This window comes from Martes martes (genome assembly GCF_963455335.1).
Source record: "Martes martes genome assembly, chromosome: 11".
Taxonomy (NCBI): Eukaryota; Metazoa; Chordata; class Mammalia; order Carnivora; family Mustelidae; genus Martes; species Martes martes.
This window is the reverse complement of record NC_137899.1, coordinates 86,323,611-86,343,233: the sequence shown is the minus strand read 5'-3', so window position 1 is coordinate 86,343,233 and position 19,623 is coordinate 86,323,611. Positions and strand designations below refer to the sequence as shown.

The 19,623-nt window shown below is 38.1% G+C and overlaps 1 protein-coding gene across 1 annotated transcript in view; it reads right to left on the bottom strand.

Moving 5' to 3' along the window:
• The window catches only part of KLHDC10 (kelch domain containing 10), a 59,127-nt gene extending 40,552 nt beyond the window's left edge, over positions 1 to 18,575 (bottom strand). Inside the window, exon 1 of the mRNA XM_080818007.1 lies at positions 18,329 to 18,575. Coding sequence (XP_080674133.1) covers positions 18,329 to 18,500 — 172 coding nt within the window. The 5' untranslated portion in view covers positions 18,501 to 18,575. The remainder of the gene's footprint in view (positions 1 to 18,328) is intronic.
• Between the last annotated feature and the right edge of the window lie 1,048 nt (positions 18,576 to 19,623).

Sequence of the window (19,623 nt, the reverse complement as noted above, 5' to 3'; positions counted from 1 at the left end):
ATAAATAAAATCTTTTTAAAAAATAAAAATATAAATAAATAAATAAAATAAAGCTATTTTGAAACACTGGTAACAATCCTATTATGTAACAAGCAGAGAGCCAATAAGAAAAACTTCAGTGCAGAAGTAAAAAATATATATGAATACTGCCAAAGTAGACATGACTGCCAGTAAGATACCTGCCTGAAGCATTATATTAAAAAAAAAAACAGCTATTCTAAAAAACAAAATAAAATGTTATTTTTTACTCAGAAATAAAAATTTCAAGATACCTTTTTTTCCAAAAGATACCTTTTTAAAAAAAAAAGATACCATTTCACAAGAACGTTTGCATTGTAGCATTTATTTATTTCCATAAATGCACAGTGAAGTTTCATACATAAAATTGAGTATAAAAATTTTTGATGTAGCTTTAAAAAGTTATTTTTCTTCCTAAATGGTTTTCTCAATGGTTAGTTTCGTATATGCATGCGTATTTAAAGCTCAATATGTTACCTCTTTCTAAAGTATCCAGTTTGGAATGCACATTAGAAATTCCATATTTCTGGGGCACCTCATGGGTTAGTTGGTTATGTGGTTGACTCTTGGCTTGGGCTCAGGTCATGATTTCAGTGGGGAGTCTGTTTGAGATTCTCTCTCCTTATCCCTCTGCCTCTCCCCCTGCTCTTGAAATAAATAAATCTTAAAAAAAAATTCCATATTCTTGCATGAGGTTTATGTGTTTGTATGTGTTTTAAGGAATTGGTCTTATGTGACATCAAGATGTTGGCATTTTTTGACCAATTACACATCTGATTCAAATTAACTGAGCTGACAGTTTGTTGATGAAACTATATGACAGGACCTACTGTGGGTGAAAAGGCAAATAAGAATAAGCTCCAAGTTCCAATCAACTCCAAAGACTATTTGTCTCATTTTTTGTTAGTCATCATACTTCTAATTTCCCTATCTATTAGACAACTCAGTGCTAGTATCTTAGATAAAACTTGGAGTAAATTCGCCTCTACAGTGTAGCGAATACGAAAACGAGGAGCATGGGATCAGGTTGAATTCTAATGCAGCAGGAAGCCACTGAAGGATTCTGATCTGGGAAGCACATCCTAAATAACCAGTTGTGCTTGAGGAAGATTAACTTAATTCAGTATATAGGTTAGAATAGGAGAAGACAAGAAATGACAAAACCAGTATTAGCATAGTCCAGTTTAAGGCAGTAAAGGCCTGAATTACATTAGTAACACATAGAACTGGGGAGGACAGGCAGCACAGAACACACTATGGGGTTACGAGCATGGACCTGGCTCTGTCCCTTGCTAGCTAATGGTCTTAGACAAGACTTTCAACTCTGGGCCTTAGCTTCCTTCTCTGTGAAAAGAGAATAACAACAGTACTTACTCCTTACTGGGTTATGTTTATAAAAGTTCCTAGCTAATAATATTATTATGGGGATAAAACATAAAGACCCACAGACAAGCTGGATGGGAAAGCTGAGTAATATAAAGGAATAAACAGAAGTATGGGTTTTTAGTTTTGTAACTTGTAGAAAACTTTAAAAACAGACATTAAATGGGCAAGCTGTCAATATTTATCACTAAGCACTGCAGCAGTGTTTTCAAATGTTGAAGACCAGGAACAATGTAAATATCTATTTCATGGACGGCAAATTATTGTGCATCCATATAACACAATACTTTCAGCCATGAAGAAGAATCAGGTCAATCTAAATATGGCAATACAGAACTATCCCCAAAATATATTTTTAGTTAAAAAAAAAAAAGGACAGGTGCAGAAAGAATACTATATGTTGTACTCTAATTACTTAAAAATAAAGATAACATGTATCTATATGCATATATATGCAAACTCTATTTCTGGAAAGATACACTAGAAACACCAACAGATGATACCTCTGGGGAAAGTCTAGAGAACTAGGGATATAGGGCAGAAGGGAGACTTTGTCTCCTTTGTATACTACTTGATTTTACCATATTTATGTAGTACTATTTAGTTTAAAAATTCATGGAAAAAATATGAGGGGATAGGGTGGAATGAGTTCAGTAACTGGGGGATGAGTTAAATAACAATTTACATATTTAGCTGAGCATAACTTTTATGTGTTCTATAAGCTTGCCCAGTATAAACAACTGGAAACAGTCTAATGATCTAAGGGTTTAAAACCACTAAAGACTTCTTTCAAAAAGGCCTTAAAAATAGTTCAGGGAGAAAAAAAATGAAGTGAACCTTAAAAAGTATAGAGGCCATTAAAAATTAGGCTGCATTTCAAAATTCTAAATTTATATGTCAATTTGTGATATGAAACCTAGTATTTTTCCCACATTATAAATAGTTAATAGGTCCCTAGACCACCCCACAAAAGCCTACTACACCAACAATGATAACTATAGTACTGCAATAATAGTATTACACAGCCCACAGTTTTAGAGCCTTGGACAAGGTGACCTCTCCCTCCTTCTTGACATACTCTCTTCTCCTGGCTTCTGTGAAATCAAGCAGTCCTGGTTTTCCTCTTATTTTACTGACCTTCTTTGCCTGTTTGTCCTTTCCTTCTCACCTTCAAGTTACAGTTTTTTGCCCTTATTTCTCTTTAATCCTCCTTGGTGATCTCATCCAGTCCAGAGGCTTTTAAATATCATCTGTATGCTAATAATTCCAAAATTTATATTTTGAGCCTCTACCTCTCCCTTGAGTTTGATTTATATATGAAGATTGCCTACCCTGTATCCTCCACTTGGAGGTCAAATAGGCATCATGCTTAATATAGTCAAAACAGAACCCCCACAATCCTGCTCTTTCCAGTATGTTCCATCTCATTTAATGACACCATCATCCACCTAGTTGCTCAAGACAAAAATGTGTGAGTCATCCTGATTCCTCTCTCCTTCATAACTCACTGTAAATCCTATTAACGCTACTTTGAAAATACATCACATATTCAATCACTTCTCACCACCTATACCACTGTACCCTAGTCCAAGCTGCCATCATCCTTTGAGAAGACTACTTCAAGTCTTCTAAACAGCTTTTATGCTTCACTTTTTACCAATTCCCATACTCCATTCTCCATCCAGCAGCTACAGAGAGCTTTTATAAATGTAAATCACGGGGCGCCTGGGTGGCTCAGTGGGTTAAGCCTCTGCCTTCAGCTCCGGTCATGATCTCAGGGTCCTGGGATAGAGCCCCGCGTCAGGCTCTCTGCTGGGTGGGGAGCCTGCTTCCCCCTCTCTCTGCTTGCCTCTCTGCCTACTTGTGATTTATCTGTCAAATAAATAAAATCTTTAAAAAAAAAAAAAGAAGAAAGTATATCACTGACTCATTTTGCTTAGCCTAATACTCTCCAGCTCCATCCATGTTGTTGCAAATGTCAAGATTTCATGCCTTTTTTATGGCTGAGTAACATTCCAGTGTATGTGTATATGTGTGCGCGCGCGCACACGCGCGCACACACACACACACACACACACATATTCTTTATCCATTCCTCAGCTGATGGACAGAGAGCTGTTAAGTCAGTCAGAGAAAGACAAATACCATATAATTTCACTCATATGTGGAATTTTAAAAAAAATTTTATTTATTTATTTGACAGACAGAGATCACAAGTAGGCAGAGGCAAGCAGAGAGAGAGGAGGGGAAGCAGGCTCCCTGCCGAGCAGAGAGCCCAATGTGCTGCTCGATCCCAGGACCCCGGGATCATGACCTGAGCTAAAGGCAGAGGCTTTAACCCACTGAGCCACCCAGATGCCCCTCATATGTGAAATTTAAGAAACAAAACAAATGAGCAAAGGGAAAAAAAAGAAAGAAAGGCAAACCAAGAACAGACTCTTAACTATAGAGAACAAACTGATGGTTACAAGAGGGAAGTGGGTGGGAGGATGGGTGAAATAGGGGTTGGGGATTAAGGAAGGCACTTGTTAGGAGTACTGGCTGATGTATGAAGTGTTGAATCACCTGAAACTAATACTATACTGTCTGTTAACTAACTGGAATTTAAATAAAAACATCTTAAAAATGTATGTTAATCATATCACTCCCCTGCTTAAAACTGTCCAATAGCTCCCCTTCACCTTCAGAATAAAGAAAGGTCACAAATTCAATTTTAGATATGCTGAACTTGAGGGGTATAAGGCATGTAAGTGGAGGCATGAAGAAAGCAAGTACATTTCCCTCGAGAAAGATTTGAGCAGAAGTTACAAAGTGGCCCTACTTACTAGCATATGGATAGAAACTGAAAACCAAGGATTTGGAAGAGAATACTTGAAATTTAAGTGGAAATAAAGAAGGTGGAGGTATAGGATCAAGATGTGAGAACTCACATTAAGGTCTGGTAGATAAAGAAGAGTTGACAAAGAAGACTAAGTATGAGAGGCCACAGTCATAAAAAGAAAATCAGACCTAATACCTGAGAAGCTGAGGGAAAGAATGTTTCAAAATGAAGAGAGGGGGGTGCCTGGGTGGCTCAGTGGATTAAAGCCTCTGCCTTCAGCTCAGGTCATTGATCCCAGGGTCCTGGGATCGAGCCCCAGGCTCTCTGCTCAGCAGGGGGCCTGCTTCCTCCTCTCTCTGCCTGTCTCTCTGCCTGCTTGTGATCTCTATCAAATAAATAAATAAAATCTTTTAAAAATAAATAAATAAATAAATAAAATGAAGAGATGGGCACCTGGGCGGCTCAGCCAGTTAAGGGGCCAACTCTTGGTTTTAGCTCAGGTTATGATCTCAGGGTCATGGGATTAAGCCCCATGTAGGGCTCCCTGCTCAACGGAGAGTCTGCTTTCCCTCTCTCGCTCCCTCTCCCTTTGCCCCACCCCCTGCTCACATGCTTGCTCTAAAACAAATAAATAAATCTTAAAAAAAAAAATAGAACAAAATGAAGAGAGAGTAAGATGGAGGCTGAAAAGCATCCATTTGATTTGACAACACATATGTCGTTTGTGACATTAACAAAACCAACTTCAAAGATGTGATGGGGAGGTACGGTGATGAAGACAGCAACTCTAGTCGATGCTTTCACAAACTTGGCTATGAAGGGAAAAGGAGAGATTAGAAGAGACGAAGCTGAAAGCTCAAATGCTAGAGGAATGATTTGATGGAGAGAAAAAGGTTGAAGACACAGGACAGAGAAGTAATAATGTAAATTTTCTGAATAAGCAGGAGGGGACAGAATAAAGGCACAGATGGAAGAATGCTACAACTATTTCTGATAATATTCAACATAAAAGTATACTTGGAAAAAGAGAATATTTAGAAAAGCCATACAAAAATTGTATGTGCTAGGGGTGCCTAAGTGGCTTAGTCAGTTAAGCATCTGCCTTCAGCTCAGCTCATAATCCCAGGGTTCTGGAATCAAGCCCCGCATTGCGCTCCCTACTCAGCAGGGAATCCACTTCTCACTCTCCTTCTGCCCCTCCCCGCCCAACTTGTGCACATGCTCTCTCGCTCTCTCTCTCTCTCTCTAATAAATAAATAAAATCTTTTTAAAAAATTGTATGTTCTAAATTCCTTAGTTAAAAAAAAACATATTTTAGACTATGTAATGTAAAATAGCTCTCTTGCATGAATAACCACAGATGTTGGTAATTATTCATTCAATACATTTTTTTACTAAAAGCCTACTAAAAGCTGGACAGTGTTCTAAGTTTCTGTAGAATATGATAAGGAATAAGACATTATTTTTGTCTTTAAGGAACCCACACTTAGTAAGCAGATAAATTGAGAAACAATTGCAATTCCGCATACTTAAGTACCGTGATCCTTTGTATATATATACAAAGGAAGGTGGCGACACACAGAAGAGGCACAAGAGCATAGGCTTTGAAGTCCAACATACTGGCCTGAATCTGAACTCTGACATTTATTAGCTATATAACTCTGCACAAGTTATGTAGTTTCTCACTTAGCCTCAGTTCCCGGTCAGAAAAGAGGATGTAAAAGTTACTTACCTCAAAGGGTATGAGGAGAAATAAGTTGATGGCTATAAAACACCTTGAACAGGTGTTTTACAGATACACTGTGACCACTCTGTACAAGTAACCTATTTGCACTAAAAAAGAGAATTTTAAGAAGCTGTATAAAGTATACTTGAGTGGGTCTTAGAAGACAAATAGGAGAATGGAACTCTGGGAAGAAGAAATGGTGTGCACGGAATAATGACAGTGCAGGACTGCAGTAAGTTATAAGTCTTTTCTTTTTAATCTCTCTCCCCACCCTATTCTGAGAATTTAAGTTACTAACTACAAGTACTTCTATATAGCTGAAATATAAAATGAAAGACATCGATGGTGAAGCTGGAGAGGTTAAAAAGGGACAAACAGAAGAATTAGGGTAAAGAGGAGAAATTCGTGACCAACTGGATAAGGAATGAGCAAAAGGGAGGAATCTACTGTGATTCTCAGGTTTCTAGCTTGAATCACTAAATTGATGAGTTAGCCATGAAATTAGTTAGGATAAGGAGCAAAAAGGAAGAACAGGTTTGGCAGGAAAGGTGATGAAATTATTTTTGGACATGATGAATTTAAGACACTCTTCAGTAACTTGGGTGGTAATGTCTAGTAGCCACTGTCAAACAGACCAGGAGTCTGTCTGGGTTGGAGACAGATTTAGGCATTGTTGGGAGATTAGTATATCACCCAGGGAAATATCTAAGAGTAGGAAGGGAAAACAAATAAACAAGCATATATTCTCTGATACTAATATTAAGGGGCAGATAAAGGAAAACTAATGAGAAGTTCAAGAGCTAAAAGGATAACTAAGAGCTCTTCAGGAATAGAGACTTTGTCTAATTTTTTGTATTCTTAGGCTCTATACCTAGTATTATTCTTAGTACAGGAGGTAGTCAAAATAAAAATCTAGAAAAGTTGGGCAGGATGAAGACTACAAGAAATCTAGTGGATTTAGCAATTAGGAAGTTATTACCTTAACAAGAGCACTTGAGTGGAACAAAGGAGGCAGAAGTGCGACTGCAATAGATTGAAGGGAAAAAAAATTAAATAAGAGTCTATTATTTCTGAAAGCTTGGCTGTAAATGAGAGAAACAAAACAGGGCACATCAGTTAGAAGAAAATCTAAAAGGTTATTCATATAATAAATTGAGGAGGAATAGATTCTTCCTGATAAAATAAGAGAAAATATAAATGAGTGTTTATTAGTAAAACATTTTAAAATACAACAGTTTTGAACAGAATCCCTAGTTGTTGCTAGTCATACATAATTATTTATATAGTATTAAGTAAAACATAATTCACTGATAAAGAACTAAAAGGAAAGCAAAATATCAAAATGTTGATCTCTTGGTCTTTAAGTGGAATTAGTATGGATGATTTTCAAGTTCTCACTCAATATTTTCCAAATTTTAATAATGAGCTTGTATTCCTTGTATAGTGGTCATGGTAGGAAGTGGAAGATGGTAAACTGTACTATCTTAAATTAATGGTATTTCAAAGGCAGAAAAGATTTAAGAGATTCTGACTCAAAGAAGACAGACCATAGAAGAGATGAAATATAAGCAGGCAGGAAGCAGGAAAGAAATGGAAGGAAAAAATAAAGCCAACACAGAAATGAAATCTTCATTGCACATAGCATAAAGGAGTACAAACACTGCTGAAAACATAGTAATGGACATGGACAACAGGACTGAGAAAAGCAAGCAAGATACAAATGAACCCTGAAAACCATAAAACATTGTTGAAAGTATTCAAGAAGATCGTCTCCAAAGGCAAGGGAAACAGACAAAAATGAACTATTGGGATTTCATCAAGATAAAAAGCTTTTACGCAGCAAAAGAAACAGTCAACAAAACCAACAGAATGGAAGAAGATATCTGCACACGATATATATCAGATAAAGGGCTAGTATCCAAAATCTAGAAAGAACTTACCAAACTCAATATCCAAAGAACAAATAATCCAATCAAGAAATGCACAAGACATGAACAGACATTTTTGCAAAGAAGACATCCAACTGGCCAAAAGTCACATGAAAAAGAGCTCAACATCACTTGGCATCAGAGAAATACAAATCAAAACTACAATGAGATACTACCTCACACCAGTCAGAATGGCTAAAATTTTTTTTTAGATTTTTTTTTTTTTTTTTTGACACAGAGAGAGAGAGCTCACAAGTAGGCAGAGAGGCAGGCAGAGAGAGCGGGGGTGGGGGGGGATGGGGGGAGTAGGCTCCCTGCTGAGCAGAGAGCCCCATGCGGGGCTCGATCCCAGAATCCTGAGCTCATGACCTGAGCCGAAGGCAGAGGCTTAACCCACCGAGCTACCCAGGTGCCCGTGAACGGCTAAAATTTAACAAGTCAGGAAATGACAGATGTTGGTGGCAAGGATGCAGAGAAAGGGGAGACCTCTTAAACTGTTGGTGGGAATACAAGCTGGTGCAGCCACTCTGTCAAACAGTAAGAAGGTTCCTCAGAAAGTTGAAAATAGAGCTACCCTACAACCCAACAGTTGCACTACTGGGTATTTACCCCAAAGATATAAATGTAGTGATCCAAAGGGGCACCTGCAATCCAGTGTTTATAGCAGCAATGTCCACAATAGCCAAACTATGGAAAGAGAGCAGAGGTCCATCAACAGATGAATGGATAAAGAGGTGGTGAATATATAATGGAACATTACGCAGCCATCAAAAAATAAAATCCTGCCATTTGTAATGATGTGGATGGAACTAAAGGGTATTACGAAATAAGTGAAGTGAAATAAGTGAATCAGAGGAAGAGAATTATCATATGATCTCACTAATATGTGGAATTTAAGAAAGAAGGCAGAGGCTCATAGGGGAAGAAAGGAAAAAAAAAGGAAACAAGATGAAACCAGAGAGGGAAACAAACCATAAGAGACTCTTAATCTTAGATTAAACTGAGGGTTGCTGGAGGGGAGAAGGGTGAGGGGTTGGGATAACTGGGTGATGGACATGGGGGGGTATGTGTTGTGATGAACACTGAGTGTTATATAAGACTGATGAATCACAGACCTGTACCCCTAAAGCAAATACTACACTATATGTTAATTAATTGGATTTAAATTACAAAACTTAAAAAAAATTATATGAAGAATTAAAGAAGATCTAAATAAGTGAAAACATCCCATGTTCAGGGATTGGAAGACTTAACATTATTAAGATGGTAATACTCCCCAAACTGATGTACAGATTCAAAGCAAATCCTTACGAGAATCTCTGAGTTCATACAAATTGACAGGCTGGTTCTCAAATTTATATGGAATTGCAAGGGACCTAGAATAGCCAAAACAATCTTGGAAAAGAATAAAGTAGGAGGACTCACACCTTCTGATTTCAAAACTTGCTGCAAAGTAACAGTATGAGAGGCAGTGTGGTACTGGCACATGAACAGACACACAGATGAACAGAACAGAATCGAGAGTCCAGAAGTAAACCTGAATATTTATGGTCAACTGATTTTTGGCAAGAATGCCAAAACTATTCCATGGAGAAAGAACAGTCTTTCCAACAAATGGAGCTGGAAAAATAGGACAGTCACTTGAGATAACCCTTACCTCACACCAAACATTAAAACTTACTCAAAAAGAATCAAAGACATAAATGTAAAAAACACAGGGATAAGTTTTTATGAACTTGGATTTGGAAAGACTTTTAGATAGATAAACTGGACTTCAACAAAATTTAAAACTTTTGTGCTTCAAACAAAACAATTAAGAAAGTAAAAGACAACGCAGAACATGAAAAATACTTACAAATCATATATCTTGCAAGGAACTCGTAACTAGGATATGTAAAGAGCTCTTAAGTTCAATAGTAAAAGATAACTCAATTAAAAATGGGGCAGTGGGGGCACCTGGGTAGCTCAGTGGGTTAGGCTTCTGCCTTCAGCTCAGGTCATGATCTCAGGGATCAAGCCCCGCATCGGGCCTCTCTGCTTGGCGGGGAACCTGCTTCTCTCTCTCTCTGCCTGCCTCTCTGCCTACTAGTGATCTCTGTCTGTCAAATAAATAAATAAAATCTTAAAAAAAAAAAAAAAAGGGGCAGGGGTCCCTGACTAGCCCAATCAGTAGAGCATGCAATTTTTGGTCTTGGGGTCATGAGTTTGAGTCCCACACTAGGTGGAGAGTTTACTTTTAAAGATTTTATTTATTGGGGCGCCTGGGTGGCTCAGTGGGTTAAAGCCGCTGCCTTCGGCTCAGGTCATGATCCCAGCGTCCTGGGATCGAGCCCCGCATCGGGCTCTCTGCTCAGCAGGGAGCCTGCTTCCTCCCTTCTCTCTCTGCTTGCCTCTCTGCCTACTTGTGATCTGTCTGTCAAATAAATAAAATTTAAAAAAAAAAAAAAAGATTTTATTTATTTATTTGACAGACAGAGATCACAAGTAGGCAGAGAGGCAGGCAGAGAGGCGGGGTCGGGGGGAGCAGGCTCCCCACCGAGCAGAGAGCCCGACTCGGGGCTCAATCCCATAACCCTGGGATCAGGACCTGAGCCGAAGGCAGAGGCTTTAACCCACTGAGCCACCCAGGCGCCCCAAAAGTTTACTTTTTAAAATATTAATTAATTAACTAATTAATTAATTAAATGGGGCAAAGTAGCTAAAAGACATTTCTCCAAAGAAGACATACAATTAGTCAATAAGCACATGAAAAGAAGCTCAATGTCAATTACACCTCAAAAAAGTTGGAAGAGAAACAAAGAAAGCAAGAAAGAAATAAAGAAAAAATGCTTGACATCTTAAGTCATCAGGGAAATGCAAATCAAGAACCACAATGAGATGCCACTTCATACACACTAGGATGGTCAGCATTAAAAAGTCAGATTGATAATAACAAGTGTTGGAGAGAGTGTGATGAAATTGGAACCCTTACACACTTATGGTAGGAATGTAAAATTCCAGCCAATTTAGAAAAATTTGACAGTTCCTAAAATGAATATACATAGAGTACAGATTACCATATAACCTAACAATTTCACTCCTAGTTATATACCCCAAAGAAATGAAAACCTATGTTCACATAGAAACCTTTATTCAATTTATAGCAGCATTATTCTTAATAGCCAAAAAGTAGCAACAGTCTAAATGTTCAATGGATAAATGGATAAACAAAATGTTGTTTATCTGTCCCACCAGAATATTATTTAGCCATAAAAAGGAATGAAGTATTGATATCTGCCACTTTAACATGTGTAAACTTTGAAAACATTACGCAAAGTAAAAAAAGGCAGTCACAAAAGACCATACGTCACATAATCCCATTCATATAAGAAAGTCCATAATAGGGAAATCTACAGAGACAAAAGGTAAATTAGTGGTTACTTAGAGGTGAAATGGGGCTGGGATGGGGAACCGAAATGGAGGATAAGGGAATAGTAGCTAAAAGATATGGGGTTTCTTCCTGAGGTGACAAAAATGTTCTAAAACTGACTGTGGTAATAACTGCACATATCTGATTATACTAAAAACCACTGGTTGTTAAATGGTGAATTTAAATGGTGAACTGCATGGCATTTGAATTATATCTCAAGCTATTCAAAACATAAATGGAAATATTAAGAAAAAGTTTAAAAGATTAACTACTCTTGTACTAAAGAAAATAAATTAAAAATGGAATTGCAAGATATTAAGAAAAAAAATGCAACCGAAAGCCTATAACCTACAGAACACAACTAAAGCAGTATTCAGAAGAAATCTTTTTTTATATTCTTCTTAAAGATTTTTATTTATTTGAGAGAGAATGAGAGTAAGAGAGCATGAGCAGGAGACTCTGGGATCACGACCCTAGCAGAAGGCAGATGCTTAACTAACTGAGCCACCCAAATGCCCCTAGAAGAAATCTTATAAACACTTAGAAAGAATAAAAAGAACATTAAGCATCCAACATGAGAAGATAGAAAAACAATCACAAAATAAATCTAAGAAAAGCTAAACAAATCATTAAAACAATGAAAGAAAAATAATAAATAAGAGAGCAGAGAAAACAGTAAAACTAATTTTTTAAAAATCCAAGAGCTGGTTCAAAAATCCAAAGACCAAGGAAAATAACCCAGGAAATTTTTGTTTTGTTTTGTTTTTAAGATTTTATTTATTTATTCGACAGAGAGAGACACAGCGAGAGAGGGAACACAAGCAGGTGGAGGGGGAGAGGGAGAGGGTGAGGGAGAAGCAGGCTTCCTGCCAAGCTGGGAGCCTGATGCGGGGCTCCATCCAAGGACCCTGGGATCATGACCTGAGTCAAAGGCAGACACTTAATGACTGAGCCACCCAGGTCCCCCCAGGGAATGTTTTTAATCGTTAAAGAATATCTTGCTCAACTGTACACAAAATAACTTTGAAAACTTGGGTGAAACAGATTATTTTCTAAGATGATGTAAGTTATCAAAGCTTCCCCCCAAAATACACATTGTAAGCAAATTATCATAAAAGTAGACATACTGGTCAAAGAGATCCTCTTCCCCACACACTCAAGGTCTAAAGAGTTCACAGGCAATTTAATCAAACCTTCAACTTTAATGCCATTTAGCCAGAGACAGAAACAAAACAAAACAAAACAAAAAAAACAAAGAGAATTTTGAAATAATTTTTATGAAAGTGGCATAACTGAACAAAGATAAAACACAAAAAACTACAAAGTAATTTAGCTTATGAGGAGCGATACAAAATTTCTAAATAAAGTTTAGCAAATAGAACCCAGCAGCACATTTAAAATAATAATACACGGTGACCAAGTGAGCTGATTCAGGAATGCAAGGATGGTGTAGTAAATCTATTGTACAATTCATCACAATAGTAGATCAAAAGATTAAAATTACATAATTTCCAAAGAAGCTGAAACAGCTTTTGACAAACTTTACTTCCATATTTTTTTTTTTAAGATTTCTTTATTTCAAAGAGAGTATAAGCAGGACGGAGAAAGGGAGATAATCTTAGGCAGACTCCGCGCTAAGAGTGGAGCGGTATACAAGGCTCAATCTCATGACCCTGAGATTAGGACCTCAGGTGAAACCAAGAGTCGGACGCTCAACTGACTGTGCCACTCAGGCATCCAAAAATTTACTTCCATATTAAGAAATCTTAATAAAATGGCAATAACATGATAAAATAGGTACACTTCAATCTAAAGTCAGATCTAACTTTAACAGGAAAGCACAAAAAAATCCCACTGAAGTCAGGAATAAGAGAAAGATCCACTACTTTCTTACTGTTTAATGAAAGTACTAGCCAAATTAATTTGACAAAAGAAAGAAGTAAGTATAAAAATTGGAAAGGAGTAGATAAAATTATCTTTATTTGGTAATAATGTGATCATTTAACTGCAAAGCCCTAGAAAAACAACTGGAAAACTATTATACATAGTATTAGAATTCTAAAGGTGGCTAGGTACAACAAGATAAAAGAGATAATAAAAGTAGAAACTCCATTTACAATAGCAACAAAAAAGATAAAAAGCCAAGGGCTAAACATAACAAGAAATGTGGAAGGTCTTCATGAAAAAACTTTAAGATGTTATTGAGAGATGCAAAAGAAGACTTAAACAACAAGAAATGAATAATATCCCCTGTTCTTGAACAGAAGTTTGAACCTCAAAAAGACATCAAATATCTCTAAATCAATCTGTAAATATAACATTCTACCAATAACAACAACAACAGAATAGGGGAGAGGAGCTAAACAAGCAAAAGTATCCAGGAAAACTCTGGAACTAGAGTAGGGAAGACTATACTCAAAGAATGAGGTTATTAAGGTACAAACAGGTGAACTTATCAATGGAACAGAATAAAAGTGCCAGTAAGAACCCCAAATCATATGTAGGAACTAAGTGTACCTACAGACAATATTTCAATACTGTGATAACTCTATAGCCACTTGGAAAAATATAAGATTCTTACCTTAATACTTTACATAATTTATATTTTGTATAGATAAGTGCATTTAACTTAAAATCATAAAAGTACCAAGAGAAAACATAAAAATTTTCATTTTAATCAGAAATAATAGTTAAAATAGGGGAGGCCTTTCTTATGATGCAAAAAGCTAAAATCCAACGAAGGATTGATAATTATAACTACAAAAAATTTTTTAATTTCTGCTGAAAAAATATACCAGAAACAAAGTAAAAGCTAAATGACAAACTGTGAAAAATATCTGCAACACATATCAAAGACAACTAATTTCCTTAAAATACAGAGTTTCTATAAAAAATATTCAACATCCCAACAGAAAAATGAACAAAAAAAAAAATAACCAGGTGAATAAAAAATATAAGCAAATGTTATAAATAAAGTTCACAAATACAGTTCTTATATCTATTGAAAAGATGAAGAAAAATACACCTACTAGTTGGCAATTTTAAAAAAGTTTGATAACCCACTCTATTACCAAGGGTGTGGGGGGTCAGCACCCAACACCAACAGTGAAACATACACTGCTACAACTTCTATGGAAGGCAATTTGACAATATCTATCAAAATTTCAATAGTACATAGCCTTTGACCCAGTAATTGCACTTCTAGGAATTTATTCCAGACAGACTTACTCATGTGTAAAAAGGTATAGAGGGATATTCATTGTATCATCATTTACATTAGCAAGACTGTGGCCATTTTAAATGCCCCTCCAAACAAAGAAATGCTATTGTTTTTAGACACACACACACACACACACACACACACACACGAAATTTCTCATTGGTTGCTTCTAGGGAAAGAAGCCAATTATCTGGGGTCAAAGGTAGAAGGAAAACTTGCCTTGTATCATACGTTCTTTAGCACCATTTGAATTTCATGTCATGACCATATATCACATTTCACATTTTAAAATTAGGATTTCAATGCTATTTTTGCCCAGCTTTACCAGTTGTTACATTTTTCCTTCGTCAGATTTTCAGTTTTCAGTGGCAGCAATGTTAACCGTTATCCCAAACAAACATTGTATTTAACCAAATTCACACAGTGAAATTACAATAATAACTTTTGTTCTATTATCCCCAGGATCTTCTTTCCCCATGAGCTCTACCTCTGCATACTTACTGTATAAAAATGTTCCCTGTTCTATACTGAGCATATACAGATTATGAGTTAGAAATCCAGGACCAATAAGCTATGAATTTCTTGGTCTAGGGGGCAAACACATAACCACTACTGCATTTTAGGAGACAGCAAAAAAGATAAGAAGCAAGGTTTCACAAGGTTTCACAAGGTTTCACAACAAGGTTTCACAAAATATCATTTGTGCTCTCACCATGAATGCAGAGTCTAATCTATTTTTATGTGTAAGAATTTGATTTTATCCATTTGTCCAGAGTCAATGGGTCTGTAGAGGATTGAACCCACTAATCAATCAAATTCACAAAAAACTAATTGCTTACATATAATGCCAATGCACTCATTTAGAATTTGAGAATATATATGTGTATATATGTACACATGTACATATACACACATAATTAGTGTGTGTATCAAGAGTATCAAATCCTGCACATCAAGGAATCATGCATAAATGGTAAGTATCCCCAAGGAAAACCACATGGCCCTACGAGTGTGTGTATAGGGAGAAGAGAATAAATCAGGGAAGATCCAAGAAGGCTTTCCTGAAAACACAGTGTGATTGAGCTAAGTTCCAATGGAAGAGAAGTTTAAAAAAAAAACAACAGAATGAGGAGTAAGAGAGTTCTTGTATGATGGGATAGCATGTGAAATGGCCCTGTGGCAGAAGGGAGCATGATACATCTAATGAAACAGAAAACGATCAAAGAGCAAACCATGTGATGTAGAATTAACTCGAGAATTAGACAGACAATGCAGTACCTTTTAGGTGGTGTTTAAGATTTCTGCCTTACCCTAAAAGCAACGAAGAGCTAGCAAAGGGTTGTAAGCAGAGTTCAGAACAGATCTGTACTTGCAAAAGATGAATGTGCTGTATGCACTGGAGGGCAAGAGTAGAAGCAGGAAGACTGCTTAGGAAGCTACTGCAGGGGAAAAATAAAGAAAAAAAAAAAGCTACTGCAGGAGACCTAAGTGAGGGATGATGGCAGACTGGACTGGAGTTATAGCAGAAATAAAATAAATAGAACTGGGTGATTAATCACATCTGAAATGCAAGGGAGAAGAAAATTTAAGGAAGAGGCCCAAGGTTGCCTGACTGCATGGATAAAGTTGCTATCACTGAAGGAGAGACAATACTTCCGGAAGATCAGGTTATTTTGTTTCACCAGGAACTGGATAGTGGGTGTGCAAAAAGCAAGAAAGCGTTCTGGAAGTTCTGGTAGAGAAGGATGAAAAAAGGAAAATGGGATTAGAGTTCAATGGAGAGAGAAAGTTAGCTACAAAAACTTAAAAAAGAAAAAAAATTTAACCTCAGGGTCAGCCATAAAATGGGGCTAGATATTTCTAACCCTCGCCATCACCTAAAATCTTTTTAAACACCTCAATATACAACCTTTCATTCCGGGGGAGCAGGAGGGGGGGAGAGACTTAAAATGTCATGCTAGGGAAAATAATGAATTGGTGTAAAAGAATTCCAAATATATTGAGATATCAGATGTTCCTGATTCTGAAAGTAAATAAATGGCAGAGGCTGCCTATTTGGGAAGGAAGACTGAAGCTCCAATCAAGGGGAAAAGAAAGTAAAAAGAAAAGGCTGATCACCCCATCACATGAATTTTCACACCTCAAACACGTTTATCTTTACCTCTGGACAAATGGCTGTTCTTGGCCTTGTGTGCTAAGGAAATGCAGAAGTAGCTCCACACCTAAGCCCCATCATCAGAAATCATGGCTTCCACTGCCATCAGGTGGTGGCAGTGAGGAAGTGCACCAACCAGGTTCTTGGAGCCTGGGAATGCCTATACCCAGCCCATGGTATAATCAATCTGAGATCAAAGACCTAAATATAAGTAGTAGTAGAGGGCAAACTGGTAACAGTCTTTGGTAAGAGATTTATCTTCAAATCTGCCAATATAAAAAATACAGGTTTTTACTATTCATTTGGGGTAAGAAAAAGGATTTCTCCTTTTTTCCTCTTTTTAAAGATCACATATTTAGCAATTCCAGAATACCCAGTTTGATACTATCACGACTCAAACCCAACTCCTAGTATATTATATATTTAACTATTTAAAACTGCTTCATTGTTAATTTTAATGGCACACAGAAATGGTTAATGTGCATTTCTAACACACATCAATAACTTCATCACAAACAAGTGACTGTCTCATTCAATGTGCAAAATTCCCTTTGTTATCTTCTAATTAATCAAATAATTTTTGACTACTTGGAAGTACAGTCATGGTAGTAAAAGGAATTCAAAAACCATCATGTTCTCAAAACTCATTGGTTAAACAAATACATCCCTGATAAAATCAACTTCAACATTATTCACAAACAATATGGTGAATGATTAACACATCATTCCTGATAGTTCTCTTCAAGGTAGAAATAAGCTTGCCCAACATAATATTTGATATTCTGGCAGTATTTACTTCCCTATCTCCCCCTACTATACTTAACTTACAAATGTTATCTTTTTAAAATTGTCTGCACACACGCACACATCGATTTGATTTGTCTTTGTTTTTTTAAGGCATCTGAACTCAAGGATAGGAAATTGTAGGCCAAAACGTAAAATAATCACATTGGGCGCATTTTTCCAATTCTCAATCAGCTGTTTTTATACAGTAAAGGCAGCATAATTTTATCACTAAGTATATTCTTGATCTTCATTTTCTCCCCCCTTAAAATCCAGATTCTGCTCTGGATATTCCAAAATATTAATAATTTAACTAGTTTTTCTTAATTCTCTTGGCTCTGTTTCCCAGCCACATCCCAACACCCCCTCCCGTCCCCCCTACCCCACCCCGCGCCTTTCCTCCTCCTCCTTTCTTGTCTCAGAATGCCTAACTCTTACACACTCGAAGTGGTTTTTACAAAAGCACCCTTTGGAATGCTCTTCCCTCTTCTCTCCTCAATCTAGCACCCTTTTAAAAATAATTTCTCACAGCTAGGCGCCAATGTCTTTCTTTTACAAGATCAAACTGCGGAAGAGGACGAGCCTGGGAACAGAATAGGCGAAACATTTGGGAATGTCAATGAAACAGCGGCCTCTCCTTTGAAAAGAAAACACAACTCTCAGCACAGAGCTTTCAACAGAGCAAAAATACTTCTTTTCGCTGTGTTCCTGCTCCCTCCCTGACCTCAAAGATACCCTTCCTTTTCTCTATGCCCCAATCCCTCTGCTATGCGTGGGCCTGCCTTTCCTCCTCCCAAGGAAAAGAAAGCCAGGGAGAAAAAGAAAAGGTAGCAGTCGCCTTCCCACCGCGCCCGCGACCTGTCAGGACCCAGTCCCACGACTCACCTGGCAGGTGCGGCCGCCCGGAGAGTTGCACGAAGCGGTTGAGCTGGCCAGTCCCCCGACCCCCACTGCCCCCACTGCCCCCGCCGGCCCCGCTACCTCCGCCGCCGCCGCCACTGCCAGCGGCACCTCCTCCCCGCCGGCGGTTCCTGTCCCAGCCCTGGGCGGCCGACATGACCCGCTAACGATTGCCGCAGCCGGGTCCCAGCAGCCCCTGGCCCGGCGACACTAGCCGAGCCTCCTTCCTGGGCTCCTCGAGAGACCCGGGAGACAGGGGAAGGGGGAGCGCCCTGTTATCACCAGTGACCAATGACTGGCTTACTTGGTGACAGGCAGCCAATGGGCAGTCGCCTTCTTGGTAGGTGGAGGGAGGCGGGGAGAGACGTGGTAACCATAGCTATGGCTAAAAAAAAAAAAAAAAAAAAAAGGTGGGGGGGTGAGAGAAAGGCAGAAGCAGCCACTCAACACACGCATCAACCGCGAGGAGCAGGCCCGCGTCGCGGCGACTCCTGCGGGATCAGGAGGGCCAATCGAAGGCCGAGTGAGAGAGGCCCCTCCTGCAGCAAGAGTCCCCGCGACAGCGGGTCCTACAGGCACGGTTAGGGTTCAGGAACTCTTTCCATAAACACCGAAATCAGAAATAGGATATGCACATAATACACATATTTGGGAGCAATACAGTGTTCCGCCGGCTTTGCAGACTGAGATCCCTTTCCCTGACCGTTGACATACACAAAGGGCTCTGTTGGTGGAGGAAAAAAACAGAGGCGGAGTCGAAGCTTAAATTTAAAAGTGAGGTATTCCTGGATTTATCTTGTCTTTGAGTTGACTGGCCGAGCTCCTCCCTAATGAAATACAAGCCACCTCCGAAGCAAACAATTTTAAACCTGGTTAATAAACATGAAAAATGTTCGAGCTCACCAGTAGTCAGAGAAATACAAATGAAGACCCCAATGAGAAACCATTTCTGGCTTATTACGTTAGTAAAGATTTTCAATAAAAAGGTACTTTCAAAAAAGGTACTTTCAAAAATGACTGATGGGGGCGCCTGGGTGGCTCAGTGGGTTAAGCCTCTACCTTCAGCTCGGGTCATGGTCTCAGGGTCCTGGAATCAGGTCCCTCATCGGGCTTTATGCTCAGCAGGGAGCCTGCTTCCCTCTTCTCTCTCTGCCTGCCTCTCTGCCTATCTGTGATCTCCCTCTGTCGGATAAATAAATAAAATCTTAAAAAAAAAAAAAAAAGACTGATGGCCATATGAAAATGTTTTTGTTCAAATACTCCTTTGCTCGTAGAAAATT